Source organism: Hermetia illucens, chromosome 4, assembly GCF_905115235.1.
Source record: "Hermetia illucens chromosome 4, iHerIll2.2.curated.20191125, whole genome shotgun sequence".
In the NCBI taxonomy this organism is placed as follows: domain Eukaryota; kingdom Metazoa; phylum Arthropoda; class Insecta; order Diptera; family Stratiomyidae; genus Hermetia; species Hermetia illucens.
Window position 1 is genome coordinate 15,909,950 of NC_051852.1, and position 27,768 is coordinate 15,937,717.

The following is a 27,768-nucleotide window of genomic DNA, read 5'->3' on the forward strand; positions in this document are numbered from 1 at the left end:
TGGGTATTCGTGAATCTTTGATATGGGAAAGGTAGAATTAGCGACATGTGGTTGCAATCTATCAAATTGCAAAGTTTTCATAAACTTTGCCTACTTTATGAAAATAGACGCACTTGGAGCCATCTCAGGCTTGCATACATACAAACACAACTAGTGGACTGTGCAAAAGTATTGTGGTTACGCCAGAACGTCTTCTCTGTAATTTACTTAATTTTACTTCCACAGAATAAGTAACTCTTTCCGTACAACTACGTACGTCCATGTAGTATGTGCTAATACTATCCGTACAAATACCGTTCCAAAGTATCTTGAAAGATTTCGACTTAGTGACTTGGAATTTAGTTGAGTTTGAATTGTTGGCAAGTTTAAACGATTTTCCGGTTAAGCGGACTTGAGAGTTGTTAGAGTGATTGGAAAAACGACATTCGAAATGTTGAATTTTCCAAATATTGAGAAAGTATAATAATAAGTGCTTTTTTAATTCTCGTATTTTTATTGTACAAAGTTTTATCGAAATTTAGAGCGAAAGTTTCAGATAGAGATCTTTTCGGAAAATAGTACAAGTTGAAGATGCTTATTTCCACGGAACTGAATTGAACTCTAAGGATTTCTAGTAACTCTATCAGGTCCTTTCATATGATTTCGTCCGAGTAGTTTATAAACATTGGGATCATACGCTAGATTATCAGGATCATACATTCTGAGTGGTATTGAGTCAGTTATATCACAGAAATGCTTATAATATCTATATCCTTGTACCATGTTATATAAGAAAAAATTAAACTTTTTTGAGTGTTGAAATGCACTAAAAATCTGGTGGAACCATGAGAATTTACCTCGAAACTATCTGGTTTTCCATCTCATCTTAATGCCTTTTTTCGAAGCTTTTCTGTTCTACACAAAAAAAGTTTCTTGGATGTTCCCCTTTTAATCTATATTTCTTTAACAATTTGGAAACTGATATTAATACTTTCACATTGATGAACAGAATTTCTTTGCTCGAGTTTTCTCAGTCCTTAGCCTTTTTTACAATAAATCGGACCTCGGACTTCAGACATCGTCGTCAACTGTCTCAATTTTTCGACCGTGTCCTGGGGAATCCATCTTGTATTAGCCGAAGTATGCGGCGAAGTATTCGACACTGTTTTCCGGTACCTTCAGTAGAGTCCTTGTTTCGTACAGTAACAGAGAATTTGTTACAGTTTTGGATATGTCCTCCAGCCTTATATGATGTGCATAATCCTCGCTCGATTTCGTTGATTTCACAATATTTATTCAGTTGTGCGCCAAAGAGGCAAACTTTTTCACCGAAAGGCCTTAGCATCATTATTTACCTTTTCATTGTAAACATGACTGTTGTACCCAGGATACCAGAGGATAAAGACGTTTTTAAGTCCACATCAACTTTATGTTGGACCGGACCAGATGGAGAGCAATTTAGTCTCACTTTTTTGGTCCACGGGCTCCTGGTTTTGGGCATAGTACCCAAGCGTGCGAATTTTATTCAACTTAAAATTGTCAATACCTACAAGTAGGCGCTACGTCCAAAACGAGGGGTCTTTGGACCAAAAAAGTGAGCGTAAGCTGCTCTCCATCTGGTCCGGGCCAACATCAAGTTGATGTGGACTTAGGATCCTTTATACCCCTAACAAAAAATTTAGCTTTAGCCTTAATGTACTAGCAGTTTTAAGTTGGATATAATTCGCAAACTTGTCGTATTTGCGATTATATAAAAATGAGGGGTTTCCATCTGTTGGCACTTTCAGTCACGCTGGGCTCTGGGCAGAAGTGAGGCAGCCTCTGACGAAACACCTCTTCAATGCGATCGTGTCGACCAGTGCCAGTTGGTCAGGGTTTTGCTGGTGAAGGCTTTAATGGCTTGGAAGGAATCAGTGATGATGATAATTTGGTTGACCTTTGCGTCACCTGATAGCTGTATGGTCCGCCAGAAAACGACAAACTCAAAACTGCGGATGTTCTGAACAAAGACCAGAGCAGTTGGAACTTTGAATAAATCGCGCATCTAGAATTCACGAGATCGCCCGAAGAATCGGTTTTTAGGATATGAAACTTAAAGCTTGTGGGCTTCTTCCTCACAGTGGGAGGCAAAGTCAATCCCTTCGTATGATACTTCTTTCCTGAATTGACCGATGTTTTGAGTTCTATCGGCGACAGTTTCTTCTATGATTGGATGGATGGATGGAATTTATTGAACCATCAGTTAATACGTTAGAGTTGCCTCTGGTGAGGGAGCGGAGAGGAAGGTCAAGACTTTGGTATTCAGAATTTCTCTTGCCGGCAGCAGGGTTTTTCTGAAGGTGGGAGGACGCTCGTTAACTGGATCAAAGACGACATGAGTTGTGGATGGGTCTGGTCAGGGCAAAATATCGCCTCAGGAAGGCTGCGAGGGAATCCATCTTATTCTCAACATATTTGGGAATAAAAACCCCTCTATTTAGTTTTAGGGCCTCTCTTGTGTGTAGACCCCAACTAGTCCCCGTTGCGAAATTGATTCTTTTAGTGATGGAGTTAACATGGTCCTTTACTAGCAGTGAAACAGAAATCGTTCTCCCCAAGAAGGTAACGGATATTTTGTGTTCAAGGAGGACGCTCTTCATGTTTAGTCTACATCCATCTTTGAGGGCCCCAAAAAAGGCGATGATGCAGCATGTTTCAAGATTAACGAGCAGTTTAAGTCTGCTACATTCGTTAGTCAAGAAACATGCCTTTTGCGGTAGAATGTTTTTGGCTTCCTCCCTGGAGTCTCTTATTGCTACGATTAGGAAGTCATCTGCATACTGGAAGATCGCCACTTTATAGGAGCATTCATGGAGAGCGGATGTAGATGTTTAAATATACCGGACTCAGAACATACCCTGGGGCAGGCCGTTTTTTATGGAAACCTGATGACCGCATGCTGCACATGATTCGCCAACTCCAAAAGGTAATGTTAAGGAGGAGCTTAATGTGTCACGTCATCTTCATCAAGAGGGACAGGTTCACCTTCCATAAGCCTTACTCATGTCAATTGATAAGCCGAGTACATGCTTTCCCTGGCTTCTCTCGATAGAGATTTGAAGAAAAGTTGGTTGTGGCAGGAGGTTGCACACCTCTGCTTCTCATAGGCGAAGCAGTTGTTGGGGTGAGTGTGGTGATCCTCTGATTGAGCTTGGCTTTTACCATAAAATTTACCAGTTTAGAAAAAACATTTAGGAGCGAGATCGGTTTGAAGTTGTTTACACCGTTCTGAGTTTTCCCTTCTTCACAACTGAGAGCAGTTTGACTCCAGACTAGTCCTCTGCAAGGATCTGATTGAGCCAGATGTCATTCTGAGCCTCAAGGAGAACCTTTCGCGCGACATGTTTTAGCCATTGGAAGTAAGTGTATATGATTTCTTCTGTGCTAGGGGAAGGCCGCTTGAAAAGGACATCATAAGTGAGTGGCATAAGGGGATATCTGTGATAGAGGAAAAGCATTGGAAGGGATGTTGTAATATTGTTACGAGCTTGAGGAGACACTTTTTGTTTTCCCAGGCATTTAGATTCTTCTTATGATCCAGTGGCAGTTTGAGTTAATTATTATGTTCCCAAAATTCTTTGGACGCGTTACATTCGGAAATGTTCATCCATATTTTGTGCCACAAAGTCCTCAAGGTTTCCTTCGCTAACGGGTCCAGTTGTTTTTTGACTCGACAAAGGATAGTAAGTTGTGCGGTTTTAAGTCCGCACTTCACCAGAGTTTCTCGATCAAGACCATGCGATTTGATTTAAAAGTAGTGAGTGAGATTTTGATCTCTTATTGTTTCAGATATGTTTTCCAAACCATTAAGAAGGGTGATTGTGGAAAACCAATGATGGAGGTGAGAGTGCCCGATTCAATGTGGTCTGATTTAGTTCACCTCGCTGCTTTGGATTAGGATTGCCGATGGTGGCTATTTGAGATCTCTTTCCCTAGAGCTTCCTAAAGTCAGCTGGTCGAAACTGAATTTGACAGAATTATATCAGGGACAGAACTGGCAGGGTGCGTTCCATCTAAGCATTTGAAGAAGGTAGGTTTGCCATTCTTCAGAAAGTGCAAATTGAAACTGTCAACAGTTTCCTCGGCGAAGCGACGCTTAGGGAAATTGATGGAGTTCCCAGTCCATGGGATGAATACCAAGAAGCCTCCCGTTTAGACTTGGAGTCTGGTGTTGTCATAAAGCAAAATAGCTTGGTCTTGTAGAACAGCCTATTTCCCACAGAGTAGTTGGATTAAATAGGGGTTTTCTTAATCGTTCTGTTCTTTACGCTCATACTCTTACCTATTCAGTCGTACCAAACACATATAACTGGGTTTTTGGGATGAAGATCTTGCTTTGATCTCTATTTCGGCGTGTCCTGTCCCATTAATTTGATATTAGTAGAAAGACATCAGTGCAGTGCAGGCAAGATACTACCGGTCAATCGGGTAATACTGAAGATTATCGTATCACCATACCAAATCAAGTCGAAACTGATATGGGAAAGTCAACAAAACGTCGAAACGTTGACTGTCAAAAACAAGATAACGTTGAAATGAATAGCGGAACCAAAGGTATTGATGGCAATGCAAGAGCGGTTGAACTAGCAAGAAAGGGATACGAAACACCATTTGTGGGACTGGGGTCTGCGCATGAAATCAGCAAAGCCGCAGCTTTAAGAACCATGGAATATTTAGAAATCAGCGCATTGATGGGAGATATCAGAATATTACAGGATAGACAGCGCAATAAAGCTGCCAAGACCTTCAAACGGAACAAACTTAAAATGAGAAAACTGGTAGAGCTAATACCTGGACTCTCGTTTAGGTAGACGATGCAGATCTATTATGCTTTCCCCACGCATTTTATTGGAATTAATATGCCAATTTTAGGAAGCCGGGTAGAAAGCTTCCTTCTCCACTGGTACATAGCACTGTGCAATTGTAATTTTCCCTTACCAGGATCAGAAGTCTGTTAGAAACCGGTTTCTAGGTCAAGAGAGCACGCTTTCCGGTAGCTGTCAGAAATAACCCGACACCTATTTCGTTTCTGCTTCCAATTGGCTTGCCAGAATACAAAAGCAAATAGCGCATAATGTGACATGCTGCACGTATGTTAGATCTCAGAGGAATTTCAGGACGAAAACAGAACCTGCCTGGGTTGCATCTTGTCACCGATACTATTTTTTCCTATTATCCGTGACGTTCAGATATTAAAGAAGGGTGACAGTTGCATTGCTGGCTACGCCAAGCCAAACAGTAGAGGAAGGAGGCGGGCATCTCGGAAAGTCCTGGGGGAGCTGAAGTATACCTCAGCAAACCAAAGGGTAAATGGCACCCCTTTTATCTTTGACCCTTAACAAGGTTCGAATGATCTTAATGTCATTTGGGGCTAGTGAATAGCGCATTCTTTTGAGATTGCCATAAAATATTTCTTTTAACTTTTCGTTTTTTGCAAGAGTGTGATAATTTATTAGTTAAGCCCAAAGTAAGCCAACAGAAAGAAGTTTGGGGGCATTAACTTGGATGATGTAGAGGTTACTCAAAACCACATTGGGGGTGGGTGTAATAAAGGAATCGAGGCTGTGGCAATGTAGAGTTATGACACCGCTGTGTTTAAACCAAAAGTATTCTATGGCTCACAACGCCCTCCATTGACGGTTGAGGCTGGTTTAACGTCGTCTTCGAAGAAGAACGGCTTACTGATTACTTCTGCACAAAGTCCAGCCCAAACAGTCACGCAAGGGTTCTAAAGAAATATCCCATAAATTAACTGAACGTTTTCATCGGTATGCCTGGATTTCGTTCTAGAAGGGCTAACATTGTCCGGGTTTATCATTGGTAAGCCTATGCCAACTGAAGTCAGCAGTTGAAAAGTGCATTGCACTACTCGCAGCAACCAGTGAAACGCAGATTTGGCCTCCATGTTATCCACATGCTTATTCATCCCTATATTCCTGTGAGTGGAAACTGAGAGGAGAGGGACTTTTAGCGAACTGCCTAAAGTGTTCAGTTTTCCCTGCGCTGACTAATCTGCTTAGAAGATGTCACCGCCCTTTTGTATTGACAGTACCCCTGTTCTTAATACAGTGAATGAAACTGGCTGGGAGCTTTCCGACATGGGGGGGGGGGGGGGTTATTTGGAATTGTTGTGTCAACACATACACACGGTCTTTCAACTATAAAACATTGAAACATAGAAGGCACCACCGGTCTTTATCCAGCATGAGTTAAAAGGCTTTGTGCTCCCTGTGGGATCTAGTACTAGAGGAGTCTTACAAAGGTGTTCAAAGATATTGCCAACAACTTAATTGGTAATTTTCGATTCGCTGCGATGACACTCGATGAAATAGGACCATTTTTTCAATGTCACGAAACGTTGGAGGTGAGTGTGTCAACTTCTTCGTATTTACCCTAACATTATCGGAGGCAACGTAATAATGAATCTGAACTTGGATTTCCGGTGGACAGAGAGCTGTATATCAATGAAGAAGCTCTGAACCACAGGCGTTTCCTTGAATTACATCGAGGCAGGATATCAGCAACAAAACAATCTGGGGAAGTGCAGCCTTTTCTATTATGGATGCGTTGCATCTAAAGCCCCCAAGCCTCAATATGCACGATGGGTTCTACCAGTAAAGTGCGGGACACGATCATAAAGGACACTGTGGAATGGAAAGGACGAGCACAACTTGGCGGGTTGGGGAGATTCACCTTTCCGATTATGGCTACCACAAATTTATTTTGGCCATCTTTCATTTCTAGGTAACCAATGATACCACAGTTTTGGTATAAGGGTTTTAGGCCCCGATACTGAAGTCACTGCAGGTTGTTTGGCACTCAAATTCCCGGGAGTGGAAGCGAAGTTAACGGAATTAGCTATTTAACCGTAGATATATAGAGTGTCTGCTAACATCGTGATAAGACCACTTCAAATACTGCGAATAGCATAGTTTATAGTATTTGGCTCCTGTAATGCTTAGGATAGCCAGTCTTTAGATTTGCGATAGTAGCTTGTTGGTCTTAACAACCTTTTGCCTGTATTATTACCAGCATACATCAAAACAGGTTCCAATATGGATGCGAATACCAAATGGTCCCGTGGTGGTGAAGGCTCTAGATCACTTATCACAATTTTATAGTTCCAGAGCAATCTATAGGACGCCTGGTATTATTCCTGGTTTTGGTGGAATGTCTGCTATTGTATTTACTTTTAGAGAGCTCTAACATATTTTATGCCGGATGAAGTCGGACAATATAGGGTTGTTCAGCGTGTACTAATCAGGTTTATTAATCATATTTGCACCATTTTTTCTAGATATTAAAGATGAATATAAATTTTCGAAGACTTGCCATCACTGGTGGAGTCCTGTTTATTTTCGGAATTCTTGTTGGTTGGATTATTTTTCCGAAGATTTTGAAATCTATGATCAAGAAAGTGAGAGCTGTAGATATAGATTTTCTTAAACTGTTGTCAATTAACGTACTGTTTATTCATACAGCAAATTAACTTGAAGCAAGGATCTGACATCAGGGAAATGTGGACCAAAGTGCCATTCCCACTGGATTTTCTTATCTATGTTTTTAATGTGACGAATCCTGAAGATGTGACAATGGGACGAACACCAGTGGTTAATGAAATAGGACCTTATTATTTTGAGTGAGTATCATTTGGATATTATCCTTTCTTAATACAGATTTCCTTTGAAAATAAACATTGTATTGATTGATTGATTAATTTAGTAATTTATAATAATTTTTTACTCCTAAGAGAATGGAAGGATAAATATGATCTAGAAGACGACGAAGAAGAGGACTCGATAACGTATCACATGCGTAATACATTTATCTTTCGTGCGGATAAGTCTAATGGATTAACTGGTGAGGAAATGATAACGTTGCCGCATCTTCTAGTGCAGGTGGGTGTTCATTTCTAAATAGTTCTCGAAAATGTCCCTTTTTGATTGATTGCGCTATCATTAGTTTGATAGCACATCGATTTAATGCTTACCTGACTTTTTAGGATATACATTCATGCTATCGAAAAGAAGGCATTTGTTCAAACATTAACCTCGTTAGTGTTGAATGAATCAGAAAACCTCTGAGAATGTGATGAAATAATAACTGACCCCACTTTTTTTTGCAAGAGGCAGAAATATTCAAAAGACTAATCTCAGGGTTCATGGTCCTTGAGAGGGTGGAATTTTCGCCCACTTTTTTACCCCCTCTCGCTAAACTACGACTGGAATTTCCCCATTCAACACCGTTCTTTGTATATTTAGGTTTCGTTTTTATTGTGAGAAGATCCTGTGGTCTAATCTAGAAATTTTGGTTAGCTTCGCTGAGGAACTGGCTGTCGCTCAGTAGCTTATATCTTTAGGTAACCTTTATGTTAGCAAGTCGTTTCAATTTACCCTTTGCAATTGTCTTATTATATATATCAGCAATATCAGTGAATTTTCGGACTTTCTTGTTCTCATGTGATCGTAGTCGGTGGCTATGCTTATTTGTTTGGTTTTTGATGACTTCACTAACCAACTGTACTTGCAGGTCCTTATGCCCGCTGTTACAAATGAATCAGGGATGGTTTACTATAATTCTAAGCACTTTTCATAAAAGTTTGTATTTCCTTCAGGTTTGATTCTTTCTCGGTAATTTCCGCTGTTCACTTGAATCTACAACCGGGTCAGCTGCACCTCCTTCATATCCCGAAGTATTTTTTAGCGCATTGCTGCCTGTTTCAGGAGCTTAGACGAATCTCGCAATGCTCACTTTTACGATATTCCACTTGTAAAAAGAGTGCTGGATCAGTCTACACCGAGAGATAAACTCCATCTCTCCGAAGGTTATGTGTTGATTCTTGCCTGCTGAGTAGTTTTTCACAACTCAACTCACATCCACGACCCTAGTAATTCCGGCACGAAGGTTATGCTTTGGAATATTTTATTAGCAGTCTGGGGGCCGATACATTAAAGGGGATTTGATATTTAAAACTATGAGGTTGTAAACTGTCGTCGTTATCAGCATCCATTTCCCTCAGGAGTCTGGATTCTAGTGTCCCCAGCTAGTCTCCCCAAGAATATCAACCCTACTTCGACAACCCAGTATCGTATTTTTCGGTGTTAGAAATACGTTTCTTCTTCTTTTTAGCCTTGGTCCTGTTCTTTAGCGGGGTAGATAGACGCTGAAAACCATTGTCCCTAATTAGACGAAGTCATACTCTCGGCTTGGGACTTGAAGTTCGAGTCTGATGCCGTCTCGAATCTCAGACGACATCGGGACCTGAGATGAAATACTTTGAAACTGGATCCTTTTTTTCGATACTATTCGTTGATTAACACTAGGTCAGCTTTTACCTCCGTAACTAATTGCACTTGCACTTTATAATCGGTTGCACTCCGGTGCATGTTGATTTGTCTTAGTCTCTTCAATTTCTATCCTAAAGATCGACACCGCGTTGAGTTACAGTTGTGGCAGCTACAATCTCTGCAGAGGACGTAACTCTACTTGTCGTTCCAAGTTTTACCTGCCCGTATCTACGGAATGCTGTCCTTGCCACCTTGCGCTGATTGCCTAAATACCTGTCATAATATCCTACGCATTTCCTAAGAATTTTGATTTCCCCGTTGTTAAGAAGTTGTCTCACGGATTGTTCGCCAACTTCCACCATAGAGAGTTTTCGGCCTCGATAATTCGCAGAGATGATGGCAATCCGGGTATTGTTTGCCCCTGGGTATCCATGATTGAGGGCCTCTTTCACTTTGGGTTTTTTTTTGAAACAGTCAAGATTTCGGATTTTTAAAGAGCACAGGCTAGCTAGACTAGAAATCAGAGGCTTCCCTACCAAGCTTTTGATTCATCACACTCCAACCTTTGTGGAGCTCAAGAAATCCAACGATGTAACTGCGGACAAATTCTTGTGCCAAATCGGAAAGTCGTTAGGACAAGAATCCGACATAAGGGCGAGTAGGTCGGAGATCACTATAATCTGCAAAGCTATAGACGAAATCATCCCGAAGGAGGAGGTTCGCGAACTGTTGGAGAAGTAGCTCGATTTTGTCGTACCGCAAGTGTCAGGGGTGAAGACGCTGAGGGAAGCTTACAGGGGAACACAAACCGCAACCATCAGTAGAGGCAGTACTTACACTGTTAGCAGCAGGGAGAGTGAGGGAGTGGCTTCGGTCACATTGCGAAGGCTTGCACTAGTCCAAATGACAGGTCGAAGCAATGCAGAAAATGCGGAATGGAAGGCCAGACTGAGGAGCTGACCCAAATTGCCTTCTGTGCAAAGGGAAGGAGGGTGTGGACCATTAGCGTATTGCAGGCAGCAGCAGGTGCCCGGAATACAGAAGAGACCTTAACAAAAATCGCAGATGAGGTTGATACAAATCAACCTCAACCATTGCGAGGCGGCGCAGGATCTACTCTCGCAAATTATCCGTGAGAACAACATCGATGTGGCCATAATCAGACAGCCATATCGAAACCACGGCGGAAGCATTTGTGTCAAAGACCAAACGAGTCAAGCAGCGCTATGAGTTTGTGGAGAACAAGCCTTCGAGAAAATAATGGAACACCCGGAGGAGGGCAGATATTTGCCGCTCTGGATGCAAGGGGACGTTGGCCGACCATAATAGCAGGCGATTTTAATGCATGGGCTCTTGAATGGGGCAGCTGGAGAACTAATCTGAGGGGATGTGTTCTCCTCGAAACATTCGCGGGGCTAGACGTGGTACTGGCAAATGTTGAGTCCTCGTACACTCTCCACGGAAGGGGTCTGAGGTCTATAGTCGACCTAACATACGTGAGTGCCACTTTAGCCAGTAGAGTCGTTTGGCATGTCAGTGAGGACTATATTCACAGCGACCACCAGGCAATCTTCATGGAAACCAACGGCGGATCGAGCTCGAAAAAAAGTTCTCGCAGAATGCCGGGTGATATGCTCGCTGGACGACGAAAGCTTTTGAGGGGGGCACACTTTCCGCGGTGCTCAAACCCGACATATCCCTGAATGGTACGGCGAGAGAAAAAGCCACTCAAATCACCCAAGGACGGAGGTGACGGAGGCATGCGACGCTACTATACTCAGAAGACGATTGCTCCCCAGTAGGCAACCCAACTACTGGTGGAACAACGAAATCGCAAGCTTGCTAGTCGCATGTTTTCGGCAAGGAGGCAGCGGTGGCGATGGCCAAGAGGAGGCACAGAAGCAACTGTGTGGCCACCTAAAGGAAGCCATTTGAAGAAGCAAAGAGAACTGCTTCAAACAGCTGTGTGACTATGGCGACATAAACCCTTGGAGCGAGGCCTACAGAGTGATAATTAAAAGGCTGCGGAGGTCAGCCAGGTAGCCAGTTCGCGCTTACTGAAACAGATTGTTACCACTCTGCTTCCTCACTGTGAAAATAGGGGAAGGCAAATGGTTATCCAGCTAAATGAGGGCATAATACCTCTAGTAACTGTGGAGGACTGCGGGAAATATGTGGCAGGATCGGTGACAACTAGGCCCCAGGTTTGGATGACATCCTCAACCGAGCTTTGAAACTGGCAGTGAAGACTAGGTCCGATCTTTTCGCCAACACCCCCGAAGCGTGTCTAAAAGAAGGAACATTCCTTGTCCAGTGAGAAAGCAAAAGTGTTGCTTCCGAAACCTGGCAAGCCACCTGAAAATCTAGCATCGTATCGTCCTATAAGCCTGCTGGATACAATGGGGAAGATGATGAAGAGAATCATCTTCAGCTGACTCCTACTCATCGTCGAAGCTAGCAATGGCTTGTCGGAACGCCAGTTTGGTTTCCGACGTGCCTGCTCTGCGGTGGACGCAATCAGCATGGTAGTAAACCTACCAAAGGCGCATTGAATTCTGGCGAAATAGGGGCGTTGGATGATATAGATGTCCCTGGGTATTTAGCGAATTTGGTGGGAGACTACCTTTCAGAGGGGACTCTCTGGTATGGGACGGATGAGGGCCCCAAAGAGTGCATTGTCACAGCCGGGGACCACAGGAGTCAGTATTTGGTCCCCTGTTGTGGAATATCATATATAATGGGATCCTTGCTCTTCCCATCCCAGAGAAGACTACGATCATCTGTCGATTTGCTGATGACCTAGTCGTGATTGTTACTGCAAAACACCCAGAAGATGTGGAAGTCTACGCAACGGAAATAGTAAGAGTGGTAAAGTCCTGGCTAGAAAGAGCCGGACTGACCTTGGCGGATGCGAAAACGGAAGCGGTCTTAATAATGAAAGTAGAACTCGGTGGATATACGGTTGTATCAAATACCTGGGGGTGATAATTGACACCAAATTGAGTTTTGGGGAACACCTAGAATATGCATGCCAAAAGGCAGTCAATGCCACCGTGGCACTTGCAAAAATGTTGCCGAATATAGTCGGAGGTTGTTTCTAGCTGGAGTGGTGCGTTCCATCCTGCTCTACTCGTCACCTACGTGTGCAAAGGCGCTTTGAAACTCTTAGAGACGGAAGCAGGTGCACTCGGTTTACCGGCTGATGGCTGTGAGGATTTGCAGTGCTTTTAGAACCATATCAGTTGAGGCAGTATTGGTGGTAGCAGGCATGTTCCGAAGGAAATGAGTGTGCTGTACCATGCAAGACATATGGAGGGGCACACAGAGCGCAACGCAGATGGGACGAGTCTATAAAGGGTCGGTGGACGCAAGCGGAGGGGAAATATGGGGACCCCAGTTACCACGTTTCCCAGTTTCTCACGGGACACGGTGGTTGCTACAGGCAGTATTTGGACCGCTTTGGGTTGGATGATTCTCCGAATTTTCCTAAATGCATGTAATGTTTCACTGCCTAAGATTTGCAATCGAGAGGAGGAACCTACACGAAGTGTTGGGCAGGAGCGTGAGCTCGAAGAACTTATGTAGTTGTGGAGAACCTGAGGTTCGAGGAGAACTGGCTTACGGTTTGCTCTGCAATCGTGCAAACACAGAAGGTGTTGTTGTAGGAACAAAGAAGGAGGGAGGCCGAAAGGAGAAGAAGGACGAGTGCCGAAGGGAAAACCTACCCCGCGAAGTAATACCTAAATGGTGGTCCTGTGGGGCTGGAGCTGGAGAGACCGGGGGTGGTTTTTAGTGGGTGCAAATTCCACATGCGTCGCTGTAACCCCGACGTTTGTGCGCCGGTGCTGGGGCGGACGTGTCTTTCTACGAATTTCCACCTCGGAAGATTTTCGTCTCCAGTTTCCTGACTTTTTTACTAAAGTAACGAAGCTAACTGTTTGAAAATTGGGTGTCGAATGAATCCGAAAACGTTTCAGAATATGATGAATTTTACATCTGCCGCATGAGATCCTGAAGGGAGGACATTTACTGCAGATTCCATTAATCTATGCCGTTGACTACAGGACAGCCCATTCGATATTTTACTTACAGGATAAGTATATTATATAAAAGATCTTTTTGAACGATCTTACGGATTCAACTTTCTTAAGAGTATTTCTCTCTTTAACTCCCAGAACCAGGAGCCAACTAAACTTCATGCAGACAAAAAACAAGAGATACGAACATTTTTTCAACTTCATAGCCAACTTTCAAACTTTTCAATAGATTCGGAAAGATATTTTGACCTAGTTAATTTGGCCTTTCTATTTCAGGGTATGTCGATTGTTGTGAAGCGTGAGCGGGCACCCATGCTGTCACTGGTCAGCAAAGCAATAAAAGAAATGTTCCCAATCAAAATGCCATTCTTCACGGCACCATTTCTTGATATATTCTTTCGGGGAATCCCCGTAGATTGTTCATCGCAAGATTTTGCCGTGAAAGGAGTTTGCACCGCATTCCATACGGGTGAAGTGAAAGGAGCGAAACTGGTCAATGAAACACACTTCGCTTTTTCAGTGTTTGGAGGAGTTAAGTATAATATTTTTAGTTTATAGAGTGTTTTTAACGAAGAGGAGATGCCGCAGAAGCATAGAAGCAGATAATTATTCGGAAGCAGTTAGTCGGAGAAATTGAGGAGCCGAAAAAGAGAACACAATATGCTAATAAAAGGACGACTTAAAGGCGAAATATAAACACAAGTACCGAAAATCCAATTACCCTCCCTTGGCAAGTGTTCGGCGCTTATCGGTAGAATCTGTGGTTCTTATTATTCCTTCCCGTAAAATAAAAACATCTGCCACTATGTGACTTACATCTGACATATCCTTTATCTATTTCCCATAGGCTAATGCCAGCGATGCCGGAAAATTCACTGTACTACGTGGTCTAAAGAACATTTCAGACTTGGGTCGTGTGATTCGTTTCGAAGATGAGCCAGAATTGGATATATGGAATGGAGATGACTGCAATCAGTTTATTGGCACCGATTCAACCATTTTTCCACCGTTTATGGCTAAAGAGCAAGGACTGTGGGCTTTCGCAGCGGACCTTTGCAGATCCTTTGGAGCCCTTTATGAACGCAAGAGCAAATACGCCGGCATTCCAACAATGCGGTATATTATGAACCTTGGAGACATTCGGGTAATTGTCCTTAAATAATTCTTTAGTTAGAATTTTGTAGGAGCTTATATTGCTAGATGTTGTGAAGGAGGCTTGGTTTCACATGTTGAAGGTGTAGTAGATTATAGGTTGTTAATATTTGATGCTTCATACATTTCTGTGCAATTTGCGGGAATGCATCGTTGGATGATGGAGTCGAGTACGCAAATCAATAGTCGATGACGGTTACGTTTTGTTGCTTTTGGTTAATATTTCATGTAAGAAAAGTGGTCTCGAACGCATGTGGTGGAAGTATGAATTTTTCATATGGATTCTAATGAATCTATCTATTTGAATTAGTGAAATGGCACTGCATGTTTCTTTCATAATCAGTGAGAATCGTGCGTTTTGATTTGCTGTAGCATGAATTTGCTGCACTTATTAGCAACCGCTGTTTCCACTCAAAGTACTAATTGGTAATTTGTATGCTTCCTGTTCACTCCTTTCTCGTATGGTTTTTTTTTATCTGAGTTCGCTTCAGTTGCATTAGTTGTGTTATGCATGCTACCCCGTTAAACCCTCGCCAAAATCCTTTTCCTATTCTCTCAGTGGACAACCCTTATTATTACTGACCTACTTCCAAGACTTGGGTGTAATCTTCATTTTAATTCCCAATCTGTTGACATCATCAATCGAGCTACCAAAATGCCTGATTTTCTCTTATATTTCCCCACCTCATCCTCAATCTAGTTCTTTTTCCTTTTTTCAACTTTCATATAAGCATCTTCGAATATTACTTTGTAAATTGGTTTCCTTTTCGCAACTGAGACTGCCGCGCTCTCAAATCTGTACAATGCAAATTCATCCGATCCTTTAAAAACGCGAACCCCGGTTTCGCACTTCAAGTCTCTCTTCCCAGCAACAACGCCGAGCCTTCCTTGAAATCTGTACTTTTTTAAAATTTTATAATTGCCTTATGGAGTGCTGGTACGTATCAGTGGTCGTCCCGAGCAGCCCAATTAGTGCTATTGTGTACCATTTTGATGCCAGAAACTCTTAAGACCGTGACTGCTGTTATGAGAACAAGGGGGCAGAGTTCAGCCGGTTTAGATCTTCAAAGCTAGCCCGTAGTATGATATTTACAAAGGAAAGCAGCTCCCCCACCCTGCAACTAGATATCTTTCTGAGGTCCCCAAAGAATGGTTTACCCAGTGTCCGCAGCTTGAGGAAGTGCCTGAGCCCCCCCTCCTCTTCTCCGCAACTTCGGCAATGCAAGTTGTAGGATATGCCAAGCTTGGGGGCATGGTCCCCTATTGGCCAGTGCCCTGCGCATACTGCCGCAATCTTGTACGCATTTGCGCGCATCTGGCACAAGCGCTCACGTGATCGGATTTTTGTTATAAACGAGCCCAATCTTCCTTGAGTTTGCCCAGGTGGTGAGACTTTGCCATCGGAGGTCTGCAGCTGCTAAGTAGTGTGAGTAGATTTCGCCCTTGACAGTCGCTAGCAAGACACCGACTGTAGCCGCTGAAAGACGGCCAAGAGCCAATCCGTCAGCGCTATGACCGGAAACCTAGCCGACGGTGACCTTAAGAGTACCGCCCAGACTGTTCAGCGCGTACTCTATGGGAAATGCCCAGATTTCCCGAGGTACTTCTAGGATGTTACTATGGCCATAGGGCGGGGTTGTTCACGGACTCACGTAGTCTGACTTTATGGCATGGGACGGGCCCTACTGTGGAATGTCATGCATAATGGAATGCTTGCTTTTCCCGTCTCAGAAGAGGCTACGATTGTAGGCTTTGCGAATGACCTGACTGCAGTCTACTCGATGGAAATACTGAAAGCGATAAAATCCCAGCCTTGAAGAGCTGGGCTGACTTTGACGTACGAATAAACAGAAGCGGTCTTTATAACGAACCATAGAAAGACGCACACTATGAGGGTGGAAATCGGTGAACATATTGTCGTCTCAAAGCGGGTTATCAAGTACCTGGGGTTGATGACAAATTATTGATTGGAGAACAACTAGAGTATGTGTGTCAAAAGGCAGCCGCTGCCTGACATGGTGGCAGCGCAAATGTTTTGACGAATATTGGTGGGCCGCAAGCTCTCAGAGACGGAACTAGTTCAATTTAATTTACCGGTTAATGGCAGCGCTTTGAGAACTACATCAGATGAAGGAGTATTGGTGGTGGCGGGCATGATCCCAGTCGACATCCTGGTGAAAGAAATTATTGTGCTGTACCATGCAGAATGAATGAATGAAGGAATACGGCAAAGTCAGAGTTGAGTGATCGCAGTCACTCATTCTCAACATTAGGGTGTTGTCAGATGGGAAACATGGAGAGACAAATTACGTTATTACCCAGTTCTTTACAGAACATGGTAATTCCCTGCCTACAGTATCTGCATCGTTTTGAGTTACAAAAATCACCGAATTGTCCTACCTACGTACCAGAGGATATACAGCATGGCTCAACAGAGTCTATTTCACCTTACAAAAACTGTTCCGTTCGAAACGTCTCACCAAAGGGTCAAAGTTCTTACTGTACTGTTCTTCTTATGGAGCGATGGCGTAGGTCAAGACGCCAGACAGTTTTTAAGGATATCGAATTGGTGTACTTCGGTGCAAAACCGGGATGTCTGGAGTTCCTTATTAAGGCAGGCCTAGACCTGATACCGGTTGTTGCGCCGTTGATGATGATGATGATGATGTTCCACTGCCTTACACTCAACCTGCGGACGTGTCTAAGCCCATACATGGTGGAGATTTTTAGTACATTATGGACTCCTTCCAGATCTTCAGCACGGTTGTCTTCGCGATTCAACAACTCTCCTTATTTACCAAGGAGAGATGGCAGAATATACAATCCCGACCATAACAATATTTACTGGAGGAATCTTTTATCACAATATCCTACATGAGTTTTCGGAAATCACTTGTCACGACGGAACTTGAAGAATGGCGTGTTACCGAACTAAGCATCATATAGTGACAACGCCAGGACCACCAGTCGCTTTAAAACCCAGACGATTAGCTCCGGACAAGTTGAACGTCACGAAAGAGGAATTCAATACCACGATCCAACTTGGATTGGCGCGTCCATTAAATAATCCATGAGCTGCACCCTTGCATATGGTGCCTATAAAGAATAACGAATGGAGACCGTGCAGAAATTATCGCGCACCCAACGCCTGGACAAGTACACAATTCGGCACATCCAAGATTTCGACCAAACGCTCTAGGGTAAAATTGTCTTTTCAACAATAGACCTGGTAAGAGCATTTAACCAGATCTCGATACCTTAAGAGGACATACCAAAGGCCGCCATCACAACACCGTTCGGCCTTTACGAGTTTCCGTTTATGGCATTCAGTCTACGGAATGCAGCGCAAACGATTTGGATTTCTGCTATGCCTACATCGATGACATATTAGTCGTTTCATCTTCATATGAAGAGTATGTCAATCCTCATACCCGCAACCAATCAACGTGAAGCAGCTTACAGTATTCTTGGATATGTTAAATTTTTACAGAAGGATCATACCTAGAGCAGCAGCAGTAGAGGTACCATTCAAAGGGATTCTTCATGGCAAAATTAAAGGAAATTCACCAATCAACTGGACCAGCGAATCTACTGCAACTTTTGAAGCCTCCAAAACCGCACTGGAACAGACAACGTTGCTTGCACGCCCAAAATAGGACGCACCTTTGGCCATTTTCCCCAATGCATCTGAGTTCGGGGTTGCAGAAGCCTTCCAACAGCGGATTAATTGTTGCTGGCAACCATTGAATTTCTTTTCAAGAAACCTCGATCCAGCGAGCGTATGGCCGGGAACTACGGGCTATATGCCTAGCTATAAAACACTTTTGTAATATGGTCGACGCAAGGGAGTTCACCATCTTTACGGATCACAAGCCGCTAATCTTTGCGCCTTACAAAAAGAACTAGTACACCCCACGTCAATTTCGCCATCAAGATTATATTGGGCATTTTACCACCGGTATCCAGCACGTATCCGGTTGCGGCAACGTGATCGCGGACGCATTATCGTGTATTGGGGAACTTGCTTGCGTCTCAGCCCGTGGACGAAAAGCTCAAAATGCTACAACAATAAAACACAGGGCTTCGACTAAAATAATTCCTGGTTCCGGGGGTCAGCTGCAAGCTATCGTGTGATGTATCCACTGAAACCATCCGACTTTACATCACTCACCCACTCCGAAAAACTTTTTTCAACAGCTTACATTACTTATCCTATCTAGGAACAAACGCCACCCTTAAAAACTGGTAACACAGAAGTATGTTTGCCTATCTGTCAAAATCAATTACAGGGTTTGCATGCGTCAGCGATCAAAAGTGACTCGTCATATGACGGGACCTTTGCGCGAAAACTGCTACTGCCTGATTATGGTAGACCGTTCCTCAAGTTGGCCGGAAGTAGCGTCAATCCCTGATTAAAAAGCCATCACGGTTGCCAGAGCGTTCCTTGACACATGGGTCCCCACCTTTGACATACCACTTCGGTTCGCCATAGATCAAGGAAGACTGTTTGTATTCAGATTGTTTCAAGAACTCAGCAACCTGACTGGTGAAACCCGCAGCTAATGGCATGGTCGAGCGTTTTCATTGTCAGCTCTAAACAGCAATAAGATATCACAATAGCCCCTGGACGGAAGCATTGCCTGTCGTGGTACTAGTCATTCGAACAGCTTTGAAAGAAGGCCTCTGGACAATTGCAGCTGAAATGGTGTGTGGTCAGCCATTACGACTCCCAGGCGAATTTTTCGATTTACAGTCCAACAATGAGCAAATATATACGTCTAATTTCGAGTTGAGACAGCGTTTCCAAGTGTTACGTGCTGTCAATGGGAATAAAAATGGCAGCAAAAGAATGTTCATATTCAAAAGCTTACCAACAAGAAGTCATGTATTCACCTGTAACGATGGTCCAAAGAAAATACTCCAACATCCGCGCCAGGGCCCATATCGGGTGATCAGTAGAACAGATAAGTTCTTTGAAATTGGAGTTACCGAGCGTATCATTACAGTATTCCCCGGTTGACTCAAACTTGCTTACTCGACCGCCGACGATATCGAAGAGAACCGGATCTCTGACCAACAACAGGAAGCCTTTCAGGCGATGCCCACTCCCGAGAGAGACTTCGAAAAATCGTTCAAGTTCTCGTTCAACAACCTGAAGCGGGAAACTCAACGAAGTCTCTGGCAGACGGATTAGATTTGTTGATCGTTACCAGGCAGGCCTTCAATAATTTAACAATAATTCCCATTCCCAAAGTATCTTCAAAGAGCTATTTGAAATGCTTCGAATTAGGTTAATATATGTGGACGCTTCATTAAGAGCCATGCACCCACGATATATCTTCCACAAGACGTAAGACGGGACGGGTGTTCAGCATATTGGATACAACGACATATGTCCAGTATACTGGGACGGTTTGAAATTCCGAAACGACGAAACCAAGAAAATGAGGTTGAAAGAATTCAGGCCTAGGATTGACTATTCGGAAGTCAAATAATAATCTCCTGGTAATTTGGGTGTCGGAATTATGATACCACCATTTGTTTAAGAGATACGTCAGATAACGTTGCAAGATTGTCATGTGAGAAACAGGATATTCAACAAACCATGGTGTCCCAAGGAGATATTACAGAGTTTGGTGTTGGACGCTAGAAATCAGGGCCCCAAAGTACCTGCTGGCGACTTAAATGCATAGGTTCTGGAGTGGTTGATGAACAACGGTTTTTTCAGCTAGAGTGACTCTCAGATATTTCACTTCTTTGGAGAGTTGAAGGGTAGTAACCCTCATCTCAGGGAGGCAAAGGCCATCCAGTTTTCTCCTTTTTGTGAATAATACTATTGTGGTTTTATTTGGATTAACTGAAATGCCATGTCTGAGGAAGCAACTGTCTACCAAATCAACGGCACGTTGTATATTTCTACATACCGTTCCAAGATCCCGATCAACAGCAAGCGCAGCCATATCATCAGCATAAGATTGAGCGCGTAAAATTTTGCAGTTCGCATAGTAGTGAGTCGATCAGCATACTCCACAGAAGTGGGGAAAGCACACCTCCTTGGGGGTAGTCCTTCGTTGCTTCTGCAGTCAGATACCGATCGACACCCACCTCAGTGCACAGCAATCTCTGCGTTAGCATAGCATGGATCTATTTAATTAAAGCATCATTAATACCATGCGCTCTGGCAGGATTACAAAGTTTTTGAAAAGGCGCACAGTCAAACGCCCGTTCAATGACCACGAACACCTCCATCGCGTACTCACCACTCAAAGATGCATCCTCTATCTTTGTGATCATAGAATGAAGAGCAGACTCACTGGACTTTCCACGCTGGTAAGCATGTTGGTTTTCATTAAGTGAGTGCGACCTAAGTGCGTTTCCACGAATGTGACGCTCCTTCAGTTTCTCCAAACCTTTCAGCAAGAAGGAAGTCAAGTTGATTTGTGTGAAGTTCTTTGGATTGGAATAGTTATCTTTCTCAGGTTTCGGTATGAAGACAACCTTAACCTTTTGTCAAGAGGAAGGCATGAGCCTAGAGCAAGACATCCTCGAAAAATATTTCTTAGAAGTTGCTCTAAATACTGCATACCCTCCTTTAGTATTGCCGGATAGATGCTATCCATGCCAGCTGCTTTGAAATATTGAAAGGATAGTATGGCAGCTCTCAGCTTTTCATAGGTAACAACCTCTTCAACTTCTAGTCCCCCTTGCAGCACTTGCATGTTGAAGGGATTGCAGGAACCGTCAACTTTCCCCCTTGCCACTTCTCTCACCCGTTCTCCCGGGTGGTGTACTTCCAGGAGGGTCTGTACTAAATCCAGTCTGGAGTGAAAGTACCGTCAAACATATAGAGGCGAACATGAAACGAACTCTCACAGCTTATAGGGTGTGCAGACGGATCTTTACCTCGACATGGGGACACAGGCCTCATGCGGTAATGTGGATAGACGTTGCTATCATTAGGCCGATGTTCGTTTATGCGTCCGTGGTGTGCTGGGTTAAGGTGAGACAAAAAGGTTTACACCGTCACTGGTTCCCAGAAGCACGACATCCGCCGCAGCTCTAAATGCACTACTCAATTTGCAGCCCCTGGATATAATTATTCAAAGCCCTGCAATGAGAGCAACTCATAGACTAATTCGATTAGATCTATGGGGAAACAACGGATTTGGGGGGCACAGAGCATTGGAAAAGTTGCTGGGAGTACTGAATCCAGTTCTTACAATGCCTTCCGATTCTCGTATCCCCATACATCTGTTTGGTAGAAGATATGAAGTTACCTTGAAGCGTAAAGAGAACTGGGAAGTCCCAGAGGAATGCGTGGCGGGATATACGGAAGTCTTCTACACCGATGGCTCAAAAACAGAAGAGGGTTCTGGAGCCGGAGTCTACCTCTCGAATAAAAACGAGAAGTGGGCTTTTCCTTTGGGACAATATGCAACGGTTTTTCAAGCCGAAGTTTTTGCGATCCTAAGGGTGGAAAACTGGATGATTGACGAGCGGTTGAAGGGCAGGCGCATTGCAATCTGCAGTGATAGCCAAGCTGCATTGAGGTCGTTGAGTAGTCCTTTGATCACCTCGAAAATCCTTCAGGAATGCAAAAACCGTTTGAACTCTATCTCTAGATTCAATACGGTGGAACTACTCTGGGTACCTGGTCACTGTGGCGTAGAGGGAAATGAAATCTCAGATGATTTAGCGAAAGAGGAGTCAATCTCCCCCATCCCGGGACGGGAACCAGCAATTGGAGTATCAGTAATATTGGCTAAATCTGCTTTCAAAAACTGGGAACAAGTTTCCCATAATGACAGGTGGCAGAGCCTAAATGCTGCTCGACACACCAAACTTTTCCTGCCAGAACCGAACATGCATACCGCAAAGTTTATCCTGTCGAAAAGCAGGAAGACTTGCAGGTGTATTGTGGGCATTCTGACAGGCCATAATTCACTAGCTGGGCATATGTTCAGAATAGGAATTACCGAAGATGATACTTGTCCCTCCTGTAATGAGGAAGTGGAATCCACGGAGCATTTCCTATGTGAATGCCCCGCCTATGGACGCATCAGGCATCACATCTTTGGTGCCGATGTTCTCCAATTGCGACGGGTAGCATCACATCCACTAACGGAAATCCGTTAGACGGGGGAGGCGAGTGCAATGGGCCAACATGGCCTGAGTGCTCAGAAGCTGTAGCTTCTCCCCCACCATACACACACACACACATTAATACTATAATGAAAAAAGTGACAACTCTCTCGTTGATTTCCGAGCTGCCCCAAAGCGTAAGGTTGGCTGTTTTGTTGTTATGGTGGTTGTCAAATGTTGTAGTTCTTCTAGCGAGGCTGATCGGTCGTGAGCCATGTAAGCTGAGGAAATATACACGTTCTCCGCCCTGCCTGTTCCATTTTGACCCTGACTAGGTCGCTGGACCTGAAGTCCGGACGCAGAAAAGCGTAGAGGCTCCTTCTCGCGAGAATTCATGCTCTAGGTCTGTCTTGATTAGCGTCGCCTGTGCTGTGGAATAAATTAAAATGTTTGCTTTGTAGTCTTTTGATGCTTTGATCGCCTCCAACCCAAGGATCCTGTATTAGTGCGATGTCGAAGTCTTCCTCTAGAAGAAAGACAAGCAGATTAGTTGAGGCGCACTTCGAGTGCTGCAGATTTGTGTGCGTTACCCTCAGAACGATTTGCTTGCGTGGGGGGTTCGTCAATCCTCGTCGGACCGTCGATCCTCATCTTCACCAACAGCTCGTTTTGCAGTCCAGTTTGGCAGAGCGAAAGACTTTCACCTCTGCTTTCCTGACCCCGGACCGCACTTTATAATCGACCTTCTCCAGTGCCTCCAGGCACTCTCCGTTTATGTCTGGGGTTCCTCCTCCTTGAAATTAATTCTCCATTCAATATCGGTCCTAGATATTTGGTCTCATTTGATGGCTAAAGCCGACTGTTTGCAATCTTCCTTTCTTAGCAAGAAAAGTTGGGAACTCTTGGTCCCGCTCGAGAGAACAATCGTCCGAAGAATTTTTGACCCCTCACATGAGGCTGGACGATTCCGTAGCCTATATAACGATGAAATTCATATGCGTCTGGTTGTGGATAAAATGGGCTCAATTGGTTGCGGTGGGTGGGGGGCGGGGGATGATTTAATCCGTATGGGTGAGGATGAGCCAGCCCGGAAAGTCTATAAGGGCAACATCTATGGTAGAAAAGAGGACGAGGCTGATCCTGCCTCAGATGGAGCGATCATGCAGGCCAAGATGCCAGATAGCTTTTAGGGAAACCGAATTGGTGGACTTCGGCACAAAACCAGGATGTCTGGACTCCCTTACTAGATCGGTTACTGGTTGTTGCGGCGTTGATAATGATATAATGATGATAATAACCCCACCAAGCGTTATCGTAAGATTTACCTTACATACTGGTTTATGATTTCACCACATACGTTTACTTGAGCCACCCTGCATTCTATCAGTAACCATGTCAGTCTGCATATAGTGCTTCTTACATCGTACAGGCTGATATCAATGGCTAAAATGAGGTTTTATTGAAATTCCCTGCTATGTCCATTGGATCTGTCGTCTCTGAGGTGTTGTTTAACCAGATATCTCTGGCTGGTATGCATGATGCTTGAAGAATTCACGACAGGATATCAACGTTTCCTTCAAGTGTTCCTCAGCCAACTTCTTCAAGGACTGTTGGACTGACTGTCCACAGCTTAGCTAAAAAGACCACTGTAACCTGCTCCTATGTCAGATATTAGCTAGCATCTTTTTGGAGCAACATTCTTTCTAGCAATGTATTTTTGATTTACACAGTTGTATATCCCATGCTTGTTTATTATCCTTACTTTTTAAAAATGCGTGTCTTCCGCCGTAGGTTTCCTGTGTTGCAGTATCTCTAACTACCTTTAATTTGCTGATACTTCGTCACCCTTGTATTCACGCCTTCTGTTGTTGTTGGTGCTCACCAACGATGATCTGGCACTTAAAGGCTACGATGTAGGTCGTCAATTTTTTTCCAGAGTTGTGGGTAGCGCCGTCTACGCAGCATACTGGAAGTAGACATATGCCACTAGGTGATTTGGCTTTTCTTCTCTGTCGTCCTCAATGCTAAAATCACTAATTCGCTAAAGATAAAGTCATTTAAAGGTATTATTTAAATTTTGAATTCAGTAAATATTAACTTGCCTTCTACGCTCCCAAATCTGGCTTTAGACCCCCGGCTATGTTTAACCGGCTAGTTGCTGCTGTTGCCGCTTTGCTATGCTAAAATGTTATATAGGCTACGTTCAGGTTTTGCCCTTCTTCTGCTTACAAAAAGTCGGACTGTCCTCGGCGTGCGAAAAAAACGGAAGCGGTCTTAATAAAGAAGAAGAAACTGTTGCCGAATATTGGCGGTACAAAACATTATCGGGAATTGTTTCTAGCCGGAGTGATGCAATCCATTCAGCTTCACGCGTCACATGTGAGAGTAGAGGCGCTTGCAAGCTTCCAGAGACGGTATTAGGTCAATTCAATCCATCGGCTAATGGCTCTGAGTGTCTGCAACGCTTTTAGAACCACATCAAATGAAGGTGGTGGCGGGGATGATCACAGACGACATCAAGAAGAGTATGCTGTACCATGCAAGGCGCATGGAGGGGCACACAGAACGCAGGAATGTAGCGAAGTCAGAGTCGAATGACCTCTGGCAACACAGACGGGAGGAGCCTACGAAAGACTTATTCTCAACTTTAGGGTGTGGCTTGATTGGAAACTTGGGGAGACCAGCTCAGTTCTTCACGGGACACGGTAGTTGTTACAGCCAATATCTGCATCGTTGTGAGTTGGCTAACTCACCGAATTGTCTTAGTTGGATGCCAGAGGATATAGAGCATATGACGTTTCATATCCCAAGGTTCGCAATAGAGAGAAGGCGCGTACAGGAGCGTAGCTCGGAGAGCATAGATTCAGAACCGGTTCACGGTTTCCATTGTAATCGTAAAAGTACTACAGGAGTTGTGGAAGGAAGGAAGAAAAAGGGAACCAGGAAGGAGCGGAAGCACAAACGCCTAAAGGTAAATCCATGTCATGAAGTAATATCTAAATGGTGGTCCGTGACGTTGGGGTTGGGTCGTGTCCTTTCGAAATTTTTCACAATCCTGTAGAAACAAAAATAAAAAAAGGAGGAGGGGAGAGGGTCCGATACAAACGGGAAAATGAGGTTCAAAGAAATCGGGCTCAGGATAGACTATTCGGAAGTCAAAGAATAATGCGCTGGTAATTTGGGTTGGGTGTCGAAATTGATACCACCGGTTTTTTAAGAAATATGTCAGGTAAGGCTGCAATGTTTTCATGTGGGAAACAGGATATTCCTGGAATCATAGTATTCCAAGGAGATATTGCAGACTTTGGTGTTGGACGCTAGAGATCAGCAACTTAAAGTACCTGCTGGCAATTTATATGCGTAGGTCTTGAGGTGATTGATGAAATACGGTTGGTAAACCTGTGCTGGCCAACATTGGAAGTGTGATAAGCTTTCAAGAAAGATAGGGGGTGGGATCAATAATCGACTAAAAGTGCGCCAAGGCTTCTTCGATGTGTGAAACGATCTGGTGGGTAACTGAGCATTGCATCCAAAGCAACTTGACATTGAAGGTGGAGAACTCGATAAAACTAAACCATTCCTGCAATAAAGTAGTCAGAATACTTGATTAGTCCGTCGGAGCCTTTGAGAGGAATACATTTTTGGTGGTTTGGAAGGAGGTGGTCCCCAAAGGTAAGGTAAAAGAGACAGTGGAATACTTATATGAATGTGTGACCTACTTCAAATTATGAGGACCAAAAGGGACATCCAAGTGATCTGTCCATGAACATTGTACAAAGTGATAGAAAAAGCGCTTCTTTCGCAGGTGAAGGAGAGTGGACCTCAAGTACTAATGTAGCGAGAAATCGTTTCGATATTCTCAGTTACCTCAGTACTCCTTCATGGAAGGTAATGTACCATAGAGTACTCAGCCTTCGCCTTTTGGAGAAGTCTGACGTCTGGCGTCTAACTCGCGAATTTAGGGTCGGTATATAGTATACCTCGCTTGATCACCCTATTTCTCAATCGTATCTGAAAAAAATAATGTATTAGGAATTTATAACTAAACAGCGTACTTGAATAAGACAAAATATCTTTCCCCATGCAAAAGATTTTCCCGATGTTGTTTTAACTCAACTGTACGACTTACATACTATGGAACATTGTAGTTGATTGTTAACTCTACAAAAAGATTGTATCTTTCCTCATTTGTTGTATGTATATCTGGAAGTGACAATATATGTACTATGTGAAGAGCTCAACTCAATCTTTTCTACAGATACGTTTCCATGCAACTCTATCTCATCCTTTCATATATTTTCAGGCTGATGAAAAGCTGCATTGCTTTTGTAACGATCCCCCAGATGGTTGTCCGCTAAAAGGAACTATGGATTTATTCCCTTGCACGGGTGCACCTCTTATGGCCTCCATGCCGCACTTTTTCAATGGAGATGAACGTCTATTTCGTGACGTTGTTGGATTAAATCCAAATAAACACGACCACGAAGCTTTCATCGATTTCGAATTGGTATGACTGTAGCTTGCATTTGACCCTTTCCACCCCTAATTCTCTATGTTCTTTGTAATAGATGACTGGTTCGCCATTGAGTGCTGCAAAACGTCTACAATTCAATCTTGACATGGAACCAGTGGGGGAGGTTGAAGTGATGAAAAATGTACCACGCTTGATAATGCCTCTGTTTTGGGTGCAGGAGGGTGTATCGTTAAATAAAACGTTCACAAATCAATTGAAGTACAGTTTGTTCTTGTACGTATTCATGGATGCATGTGGATTGGAATCCTTTGATCTGATGCTACTTTTAACGAGTTCTCTCTAAACTTTCCAATTTTTCATTGTATCGTCGTTTTTTATTTCAGAGGGTTGAAAATAAATTTCGTGTTTAAATGGATTTTTACAACAATTGGATTGATTCTATCTATCGCTAGTGGATACTTGTATCAGAAGAAGTCCCAGACGGTATCGATAACTGAAGTGATGAAGTCACCACCTCCAGTAACGAAAGATGTCCAACAAAATGGAAAGGCGTCAGCAAAAAGTCTGGAAAGTGTATCTGATAAGTTCTAGAAGTTCTTTGAGAAGTAGTTCCTTATCTCATTGTGTTAAATTTTACTGTGGTAGATGTAAAGTATGTATTAAATGCTAATAACGATTATATACATTTCGCTTTCCAGCGGATATTATCCCTGTAAAA

General features: G+C 43.5%; 1 protein-coding gene across 1 annotated transcript; it reads left to right on the forward strand.

Annotated features, from left to right (window-relative positions):
- Window positions 1–300: 300 nt before the first annotated feature.
- LOC119653873 (sensory neuron membrane protein 1) lies at window positions 301–27,768 on the forward strand. Its single transcript, XM_038058981.1, has 9 exons — window positions 301–457; window positions 7,316–7,435; window positions 7,500–7,657; window positions 7,769–7,916; window positions 13,619–13,873; window positions 14,190–14,486; window positions 26,880–27,083; window positions 27,145–27,323; window positions 27,434–27,768. The coding sequence occupies exons 1-9, from the start codon at window positions 431–433 to the stop codon at window positions 27,639–27,641; spliced, it is 1,596 nt and encodes a 531-aa protein (XP_037914909.1). The 5' UTR covers window positions 301–430; the 3' UTR covers window positions 27,642–27,768.

What these genes read in the sequence shown, in the direction of transcription:
- LOC119653873 (XM_038058981.1), top strand. Translation starts at nt 431, where the DNA reads ATGTTGAATTTTCCAAATATTGAGAAA. An exon ending in TGAAATCTATGATCAAGAAA is followed by an intron (nt 7,436 to 7,499) that starts GTGAGAGCTGTA and finishes TTATTCATACAG; the next exon opens with CAAATTAACTTGAAGCAAGG. An exon ending in CTTTCATCGATTTCGAATTG is followed by an intron (nt 27,084 to 27,144) that starts GTATGACTGTAG and finishes TCTTTGTAATAG; the next exon opens with ATGACTGGTTCGCCATTGAG.